Source organism: Hippocampus zosterae, chromosome 19, assembly GCF_025434085.1.
Source record: "Hippocampus zosterae strain Florida chromosome 19, ASM2543408v3, whole genome shotgun sequence".
In the NCBI taxonomy this organism is placed as follows: Eukaryota; Metazoa; Chordata; class Actinopteri; order Syngnathiformes; family Syngnathidae; genus Hippocampus; species Hippocampus zosterae.
In genome coordinates, this window is record NC_067469.1 from 5,401,287 (window position 1) to 5,411,355 (window position 10,069).

At 45.2% G+C, this 10,069-nt stretch overlaps 1 protein-coding gene across 1 annotated transcript in view; it reads left to right on the forward strand.

Annotated features, from left to right (window-relative positions):
• LOC127592379 (1-phosphatidylinositol 4,5-bisphosphate phosphodiesterase beta-1) overlaps positions 1-10,069 on the forward strand; it is a 46,012-nt gene extending 35,943 nt beyond the window's left edge. The window contains exons 17-32 of the mRNA XM_052053082.1: positions 9-105; positions 180-264; positions 473-597; positions 659-813; positions 960-1,224; positions 1,349-1,453; positions 1,523-1,638; positions 2,152-2,287; positions 2,649-2,702; positions 2,767-2,986; positions 3,080-3,248; positions 4,095-4,171; positions 4,249-4,338; positions 4,426-4,483; positions 4,655-4,741; positions 8,309-10,069. Of these exons, the coding sequence (XP_051909042.1) occupies positions 9-105; positions 180-264; positions 473-597; positions 659-813; positions 960-1,224; positions 1,349-1,453; positions 1,523-1,638; positions 2,152-2,287; positions 2,649-2,702; positions 2,767-2,986; positions 3,080-3,248; positions 4,095-4,171; positions 4,249-4,338; positions 4,426-4,483; positions 4,655-4,741; positions 8,309-8,527 (2,058 nt within the window). The 3' untranslated portion in view covers positions 8,528-10,069. The remainder of the gene's footprint in view (positions 1-8; positions 106-179; positions 265-472; positions 598-658; positions 814-959; positions 1,225-1,348; positions 1,454-1,522; positions 1,639-2,151; positions 2,288-2,648; positions 2,703-2,766; positions 2,987-3,079; positions 3,249-4,094; positions 4,172-4,248; positions 4,339-4,425; positions 4,484-4,654; positions 4,742-8,308) is intronic.

The window sequence follows — 10,069 nt, forward strand, 5'->3', positions numbered from 1 at the left end:
ATTGTCAGGGCACGGCGGGCAGCGAGGCATTCGCCACGGAGGAAATGTCCAACTTGGTCATCTACATCCAACCTGTCAAGTTTAACAGCTTTGAGGCATCCAAAAGTATGGTCACATGTAGAATGATTGTTTTGGTTTTTTCTGGACTTTGTGCATCTTCATTTGTTGTGTGCCTTCAGAGACCAGTCGCAGCTACCAGATGTCGTCCTTTGTGGAGACCAAAGCTTTAGAGCAGCTCACCAAATCTCCGGTCGAGTTTGTTGAGTATCCTTCCTTATTTAACTTTTGCACATTCTTCCATGCATAAAGGGATTCGAGAGCTAAAACGGATGTCGCACAATTTACCTAATTGAACTCAAGTGAATGTAGAATCGGGGTGTCAAAATAGGGTTCCAAGCCAAGGTATCAGGATAGCTGAGTGCATTCGTATTTTGTGAGCCTTGTTATCCTTAGCCTTGCTTGCTTTGTGAAGATACAACAAATTGCAGCTCAGCAGGATTTACCCAAAAGGCACCCGAGTGGACTCCTCCAATTACAACCCTCAACTCTTCTGGAACGCCGGATGCCAGCTGGTGGCGCTCAACTTCCAAACCATCGGTAAGAAATGTATAACCTGTTGCGTTATTGATTCTGATCTTGTTCTTGTTCCTGCGTGCAGATCTCTCCATGCAGCTCAACCTGGGCATGTACGAGTACAATGGCAAGTCAGGCTTCCGACTCAAACCGGAGTTCATGAGGCGGCCCGACAAGCACTTTGATCCGTTCACCGAGAGCACCGTGGATGGGATCGTCGCCAACACGCTCTCTGTCAAGGTGAACCAATCGAACCACCATATGCAGTGGTACCTGGAGCCGGGCTGGACGATTGACTCAAGATACAACTATATAGGAAATTAGCTCCATATTTAGCGGGGCATCAATGATTTGCCTTTATGGCTTCCTCGCCTCCCCCGTTCTAGATCATCTCGGGCCAGTTCCTGTCGGACAAGAAGGTGGGCACCTACGTGGAGATCGACATGTTCGGCCTTCCCGTGGACACCAAGCGCAAAGCCTTCAAAACCAAAACATCACAGGGCAACGCCGTCAATCCCGTGTGGGATGAGGAGCCCATCGTCTTTAAGAAAGTGGTCCTGCCCACACTGGCCTCGCTCAGGATTGCCGTCTTTGAGGAGGGCGGCAAGTTCATAGGGCACCGCATCATACCCGTCTCGGCCATACGGCCAGGTCGGTAAAAGAAAAGGGCGAGGGTGTTGAATTGGCTTTAAACGCGGTTTCAATTAGTGTTTCAAAACAAGGTTTTGGTACCGTATTGTGCTTTCAAAGCTCCACGTGGCTCTTCTTCCTGCAGGTTATCATTACATCAACTTGAGGAACGAGAAGAACCAAACTCTGACACTTCCGGCTCTCTTCGTGTATGTGGAAGTCAAAGATTATGTTCCCGACACGTTTGCCGGTGAGCGCCCACTCTGACACGTTTTGTCAAATTATTATCATCATCACCGTGGCTGTCCTCCATGCTCAGATGTCATTGAAGCCCTGTCCAACCCCATCCGCTACGTCAACCTAATGGAGCAGAGAGCCAATCAGCTGGCTGCTCTTACCTTGGAGGAGGGCGGGGACGATGAGGCCGACAAGGAGGTGAGCCACTTTTCAAAATAAAAGCACTCGTACTTTATATTGCACTACCTATACTTGCTGATTGGTTGAAAGAAGCAGAACTTTTCAAAACAAAAACACATGCATATTTCTCTCCATGCCGATTGAGTGCATCTAATATTCATACAACCTTTCACAATAAAACCAGATTGATTTTTGACAATTCATACAAGTTTTTGTGCTTGACCCCGCGTGCGAACTGAAATTGAGGTTAAATCCTCTGGGGGGCGCCCTTTAGCTGATGTGACTTGTAGTGTGGCCATGGCAACCGTCTCCAAGTGAGCTGAGATGAATGCCAGGCCACGGGAGGACACGGAAGTGAACAGATAAGAGCACTTCGTATTGGAGATGGATGAGTATGTGCAGGCTCTCGGTTACAGGCGTTACAATGACAGAGTGTTCCGGAACACGCAGGAAAGTTTTATTGGTGACCGGGATGATGACATTTGACTTTTTTTGTGAAGGTGACGGTGTCACATCTCTTTTGACGGACAGGTGGAGGCGGGCAGCGACCCACCCTCGGAATCCAAGACAGACCCCAGGGCCGCGGTGCCAGCAGAGAACGGACTGAGCCACACCTCAATTGCCCCCAAGCCGCCATCGCTGGTTGGACATCAGTCTCAATCCGCAGGTCGGTAACGCCATTGGACACTTTATTAAGTGCCCCTGTGCATTCTAATACCATCCATTGCCTATGAGGGTATCAAGCATAGGTTATGGTTTTTAATCTTTTTTTTTTTAATGTGTATTTATTTTTAGATGGGCAGTATAAATAGTTTATGGTTAATGATTTCATTACGTGTTTCCTGAACCACCTTCAGCTGGGGGACATCAATTTCTGGTTCTGTCAAAGTACATGCAGCGCGTTTATGGAGAATCGGGACACTTTTTATTTTTTTTTGTGAATACATAAATATAGGGTTAAGAGGGGTAACGAAACCTTGGGGTTCGTATTGGGATGGGGAAGTCATATGTCTCATCATTCTTTTTAGGTTCTTTGAAGCCACCTGTGAAGACTGAAGACATCATCCAGAGTGTCCTCACGGGTAAGAACCTCTTTTTTTTTGTTTTGTAATACTTCACCTCCTCACCATCACTGTGCGTATTTAGAAGTGGAAGCTCTGACGCTGGAGGAGCTGAAGCAGCTCAAGGGCTTTGTACGGGAACAGCGGAAGCAGTACAAGGAGATGAAGGAGCTGGTGCGCAAACACCACCGCAAGACGGCCGAGCTCATCAAGGAACACACGGCCCGCGTGGGCGAGCTGCAGAGTCAGCAGCAGCGACGGCGCAGTGCCCTGCACAAGAGCCACAAACGAGATGGTAAGAAAAGGTAGGTAGACCTCTTCTTCTCGAACTCCTCGTGGAACGAATGCAACTCTGGCTTGCGCAACATCTCCAGGACCAATTTGTTGTCTGTGTGCAGCCGGTCGGAACAGTCGCTGTCCACGCTGGACCGGGAGCTCTGCGATTTGGACCAGGAGTGTGGCCGGCGTCTTTCCGACCTGAAGGAGCAGCAACAGCAGCAGCTCCTCACGCTGCGCCAGGAGCAGTACTACAGCGAAAAGTACCAGAAGAGAGAGCATATCAAGCAGGTGAAGTATTTCCAAATGCACTTTCTATATTGTTGAGGAAGAAATCTCTGGCTTCTTCCTCAGTACATTGTGTGCCCAATGCTCATCGTCCATATTAAAAACACACATGGGGAATTAATTAATTCTGCGGTGCGTGTCTGTTGTGGAAAAATTAATTTCCTCTGCTCAGCTTCACCTGCACTCGCTGCCAAGTCAGTTCTTATCAAGTCAGATTGTAGCACGCCTAACATGAGGCCTCTGTGAACAATAGTAAAAAAACAAAAGTAGCAAGAAGCAAGGCCTGAAAAGTGACTGGAAGTGTCTGCCATTTTGGGTCATCCTGACTATTTCTGTGACCAACAGGTGGCACCGTAGGGCTCTGCCTGCAGCCGCAAACCTGTTGGTCATTGTGTCACGAGAACTGTCATGTTTGTTTGTGACCAACAGGAGGCACTGTAGGGCTCTGCCTGCAGCCGCAAACCTGTTGGTCATTGTGTCACGAGAACTGTCATGTTTGTTTGTGACCAACAGGAGGCACTGTAGGGCTCCGCCTGCAGCTGCACAGCTGTCGGTCATTGTTTCTGTTAGTTTTTTTTTTTTTGCTTCAGCCATGGTTTTTGTTCATTACTTTGGATTCTTTTTGTTGTCCTGACTTTGTTTTGGATTTAGTTTCCTCAGTATTTTGTTAATACAATTTGTCCACTTCCCATGGACAACGTGAAATCACCATGAATTTAGACTTTTTGTCTTGATTGTGTTGCGCTGAAAATACCGGCAATTTTTTTCTGCCGAAAAATGATAACCCATTTATTCCTGCAGCTTTAATTCTTATTGCACCGCATGATCATTTTCTCTGATTGCGTGCAGCTAGTGGAGAAACTGAACGCCCTAGCCGAGGAGTGTCACGGTGCGCAGGTGAAAAAGCTGAGAGACATCTGTGAAAAGTGAGCGCATCATTCAGCATTCATCGTATTGCAAACCACAGGAAATATCTCAACCCCTGCCGGCTCTTTCCTTGCAGGGAGAAGAAGGACCTTAAGAAAAAAATGGACAAAAAGAGACAAGAGAAGATCAGTGAAGCTAAGTCGAAAGACAAGAACGTCACGGAAGAGTGAGTGTTGTAGTGTGCTTATGTGACCACAAGGTGTCGGTGTAGACAAAGAAATGACTGATTTGGTGCCGCCATTGTTCCCTGCAGAGAGAAGCTGGAGATAAACAGGTCGTTTGTCAATGAGGTGGTGCAGTACATAAAACGGGTAAGAGTATTGACTGCAATACGTGCATATATATATGTATATATATATAAGAGAGAGAGCGCGAGAGAGACTTGGAATATCATTTTCATAAGTGCATGTTATTATATTTTTGGTAATCTCACTAAAATAAGACGGCATTTATGAACAAAATGTGTGTGTGTATGTGTATAGCTGGAGGATGCGCAGAGTAAACGACAGGAGCGGCTGCAGGAGAAACACAAGGACATACGACAGCAAATTTTGGATGAAAGACCAAAGGTAAAAAAAAAAAACATTTTACCCTCTGCTGAGAGTGCGGCGTGATGGGTGTGGCACAGTGCAATTTCCCCGGAAGAGGTGGTGCGAATGGTGAGATCACCACAATGACGCCCACGGCAAACGCACACAAAAAACATATTTCACCTCCAAAGTAGAAATCAATTCATTTCAAGGTCAATTTAAATCAAATGTTTTTTAACCTTCATAACTAGCATACAAGTGTTGACGTAAATACATTGAAACACAAAAATCATTGTTGCTGTAAAATTATGACTTATTCTTGTATTGTAATTTTTGTGTAGTGTAGGCTTTACCCCAGCAACTTTATCCCCAACATTGCCTTTTATAAAATAAAACTTAATTCATAATATTTTGACACACACAACTTTCCTCTGCCGAGACCTCAGTTTTAATTAACCTGAATTGTACGTGATCGCGCAATGTTGTTTTTGGTTGGGATTGTGTGTCGAGAACGGACATGTCTTATCATCAATGTGTTTGCTTGAGTCTTTGTCTCTTCCCTCACAAGGCAAGCTTTGAAATAACAGGCGCACACATATGTGGTCGTCACGGCAACTCTGGTCACCCCCCCCCCCCGCCCTCATCTCCAGCAACCCCTCCTCCCTCCTTCATGACACTCTGCAATTTGCTAATTCGGAAGTGCATCCATCTGTGTTGAGGAAGGAGAAAGTCCCAGAAGTGCGTGTGTGTGTGTGTGTGTGTGTGTGTGTGTGTGTGTGTGTCAAAAAACGGGTTGGAGCGAGTCAAGATGGTGGCCGCTTTAGACTTTGATCTGCAGCATCTTTGGCTGCCGAGTTCATGTCATCATGTGTGTGTGGATGCACGCATTCCAGGGAATTTCCAAAGTTGATCACCCAATATGGCGTGCACCTCTAAAGTCATTGCATGTGAGACCGAAGTTCCGTGAGCTTCAAAGTATTTGCTAGATTTTTCTTGAGACCAATTCAAGACCCCCCCCCCCCCCACCCCGCAAGCCGAGTTAGGATAAAGCGGCTCAGATAATGGATGGATGGATGGATACTTTTTTCCCCACAAATAATGGCTTCTACTCTCATTTCTTTTTCTTTAATAATCTTGGGGGGGGTTGTATTAAATATCTGCAGCAACATCAAACCGAGCATTTGCGGTATAACCCCATTTTTAAGTAATGAGTTGAGCAACTGTCCTATCTTAAGCTTCCCTTTGGAACTCCTCCTTTTATGGTGGGAATGACTGCTCTTTTTTTTCTACATTCCTGCTGTTGCAGAGAGAATTTAGAGAAAGGGAAAGTGAAGTCAGGGAAGGACACACACACACGCGTACTTTGTGAAAAGTGTCTCCCTCTGTTTCAGTAAGCATTTGTCTCTTTCGCTCGGGCGCCACTGTTGACTTTCATCGTAGGAGCGAGATAACGTTGAGCATATCAATGAAGCAAAAGGTGTTTGTTTAGCCGAGATACCTTTACACACACACACACACACACAATGAACAAGACGGTTCTCCTTTGATGATGATCCTCCCATGTTATCTTCTCTAAATAAGCTTGTACTTTTCGAACCTAATTGTCGACGTGTTTGGAGAAAGGAAGGTTTTCTTGTCCAGCCTCTGTGTTTTGTGTATTTATGGACTCGTCAATCAGTCACAGGATGCACTAAAAGTCTCAAAAGGCCCATCCCCAAAATTGAAATCAGCTATTTTGGTTTGAAGCAACCATTTTATGCGACTTTGTCAAATTCCTTTATGGCGGCGTCTCCAAATGTGCCCCATTCGGGTAATCTAGACAGATGAGTGATGCTAAATTGCTAAGCTTCTCCCTTTCCCTCGACAGCTCCTCGAAAAGAGGACAGCCGCTAAAGAAGGTCATGCTGCTTGTTGTATTTTAGGAAACGTGCGCCCGGGGTGTGTGGCGCGCACACATTTGTTGACTAAAGTTGAAAAAGGGGGAGGCACATTGGGAACTTGGTGGACGTCCAATGCGAATGTCGGTCAGAGTCCAGACACAACTTTACTTTCTGACCTTGTTTCATGCATGAAGGCATTTAGAGGAAAGTCATACCGTGGTCCCACTGCTAAGCTAAAGCATGGTTAGTTTCTAGTTTTATCACAGATACTGTGATAACACTTGTGACACACACACACACACACACTCGCACATGTCTTTCTGTGGTGCTCAGACCCTACGACTTCCTTAGCATATGCCAGGGTGTCATCAGAGGGGCGAAAGATGACAGTTTTAATCAGGGGCTGCTGTTGCAAGGCTGCACGTGTCACACATGCCTGCATAGTCCCACCCACTAATTGGGTCATGCGCAGTACACAGCACGGCGTTTTTCTTTTTTTTTTTTTTTTTTTGCCATCTGCTTGTGATGTGATGAGCTCGATGTCCGCTGTGTGAGAGCCGCACTGAGAGTGAGACGCAATGAAGGATGGAAGGGAGGGGGGAGGTAGAGACGAAGAGGGGAGGGGCGGGGGCGTGCAAGGTGACCTTGAGATGCTGCAAAGACTCCCAAAATCAGTCTTTCTTTCTTTTTTGGGGGGAGGCCTTGCACAATTTTTACTTCAGCAATGAGTGTTGTCTTACAAAAGATTTGCGAAAATGACAAATGAGAATGTCACTTCAAATAGCAGATCACTGAATTTTGGTTGAATTGGGATTTTTTTTCTATTGGTTATTATTTTTAGTGAGCTTTTAAAATTGTATATGCATTTAAAATTTATTGGCTAATTTATTTGTATTTTGTATAGTTTATATCTTGGATTATGTTTATGTTATTATGTAACATTAATATATATAATATATGTCGGCAAGTGGCAGAGAATGGATGGAATCCCAAAGAGACATTGTGGTCATCCATGTCATAAACATTTTATCCCAGCCAGCGGGGGCAGGGGGTGTTCCTCTTATCGACTTCATTTTGCCATTACTTGGCCACAGATGTGTCCCTAAATCTCATGAAGTTGAAAATTGGATCGTTTGTCTCGAAAGTGCAATGTGTTTTTTGGATCAGCTCAGCTCCAATGCCGGTGGCTTGCCAGAAAACTGCGACGTGGTTGCTCTTTTAATTACGCTGCTCCCCGGGGGAGCCGCTCGGGTAGTTAAACGGAGAAATCAGCATTAAAGCGATCATTGGCACGCGGTGAAATGAATGCTGTCATGTGTAATCATTGGATGGGGATGGGCGGGGCTTTGAAGGCACTCTCGCACCTCGGGACAATTTAGAGTGTTCAATCAGCCTGCCATGCATATTTTCGGAATGTGGGAGGAAACCGGAGTACCCGGAGAAAACCCACGCATGCACGGGGAGAACACGCAAACTCCACACGGGAAGGCCGGAGCCGGAATCTAACCCCTGCACCTCGGCGCTGTGAAGCGGACGCGCTAACCAGTCAACTACCGTGCCACCCGACCGCTGAGCAACCACTTCCTAATATGGGCGCATGTACGCCGCATCTGGGAGTCGGTGGGTTATAAGGGTTTATAGAGTTAGGTGGGTCTCAGGTTAGTGTTGACCAAACATGTTGCGGTTGTTCACACGGAGCTCACACGTTCCGCTTCTCCATCCCCAGCTGCAGAGTGACTTGGACCAGGAGTACCAAGATAAGTTCCGCCGGCTGCCCGTGGAGATCCAGGAGTTCGTCCAGGACAGCAGCAAAGCCAAGCCAGGCGAAGCTAACCTGGCCGCTTTGTCCTCCTCCGCGGCCGAGCGGCTCAACCACAAAACTTCGCAGTTGGAGGACGACACCGAGGAAGCCTCGCTGGAGCGGGTCTACGACACGCCCCTTTAAAGGTGGACTGCGGTTGTGTTTGTGAACTGGTCTGAAGACTCATTGCGGTGAGTAGCTGTGATCCAGACCCCCCCATCTCTAATCCCCCCACCGTGTAAATAGTACTCCTGTTGTATTTGTATTTCACCTGTGTGGTGTTGTCACCATTTGGATGCGGCCACAGTTTGTGTCACTAACTATTGAAGGAATAACTTAATTGAACTATTGCACATTTGGATTTTCTTTCATGGTGATGTCTGGTCGGCCTTTTCTCCTACTTTTTTTTTTTGTGCACTGAGCGCTCACCTCCCGACTTTGTGACTGAAAAAGGTTTACCCAGAATCTCTTTTTTTCTATTTTGTTCTCACAGAACGATGCTGCTATTTCCTTTAAATGCCACAGTTTTAAGATTTGATCAATGTTTGTGTAATGTTTAATTTGACCAGGATGTGTACAGTTTCTGCATGTACTCAAACTTAACTGTACATGTGATGGTACCTCTGTAGTGATTGATTTGAAAAGTTGGGCTGATTTACAAAAATTAAGACAAATATTCAAACATGCAGGATGCTTTTGGGGAAAACACACTTGTACAGTGAAGGCCAAGCTGCATATTTGTAATCCGACATTTGCAAATTCACCTGTTGCAATTTTGGGACGGGCGGTGGGGCCCATCCTCTGTTGTTCTGAATTTTTTTTTGTGCTGTTTTTGTGCTCAGGCAAAAGCAATAACAGCCGCCACTTGCCTTGGCACCACAAGTAGCATTTTGATTTCAAGAAAATGAGCTCAGGAGCTGAATTTAGACAAAAGTAGTCCAGGATGGCCATTTTGATCAATCTAGTGTTGACAATTAAAAACACTTTTCTTTTTTTTTAGGGGGGGGGGTCTGACTCAGATTTTCATTTTGGTTACACCAATATTGTAATGGAATGTTTGCTAACCAAGGCACATATTTCATAGTGTTTTCCAATCACTGATCGAATCAACATTTATGGCTACATTTTTATTTTAAATCAGGACTGGAACAGTATTTTACAGATGAAGCAAAATGATCAAGACACTGCGATAGCACAGTCAAACAAAAAAAAAAAACTAAAACTAGTAGCAAGGTAAGGAATTGTCGAGATTCCTTTTCCCCATCACAGATGCCGTTTGTTGCTAGGCAGGATTTGCCTTAGTATTTTTTTTTTTTGCAAAGATTTTACGCTGTTACTATTATAAGCTGTGTAATATTGAATACTTTGGTAACCACTACTGACTGAGTAACACTTGTGAAAAAGCAGCATATGATTTTGATCACAGAAGAGAGAGGGAGAAAAAAAAGTATTTTTATTCATTAAGTTACTAATTTATGCATAGTCTTGACTGACTACTTTGATTTTAAGGCGCCACTCCTGAACTCTTGCATTTGAACGCGTATGCACTCTGGAATTGTAGTGTGTGTGTGTGTATGCGTGTGTGTGTGTGTTTTAGAGGCTAATATATGATGTGGATCAAATAACAGTATCGTACAAAGGGAATTTTGTCTGTAATTAAAAATAAATGTGGCTGTTATGATTGTA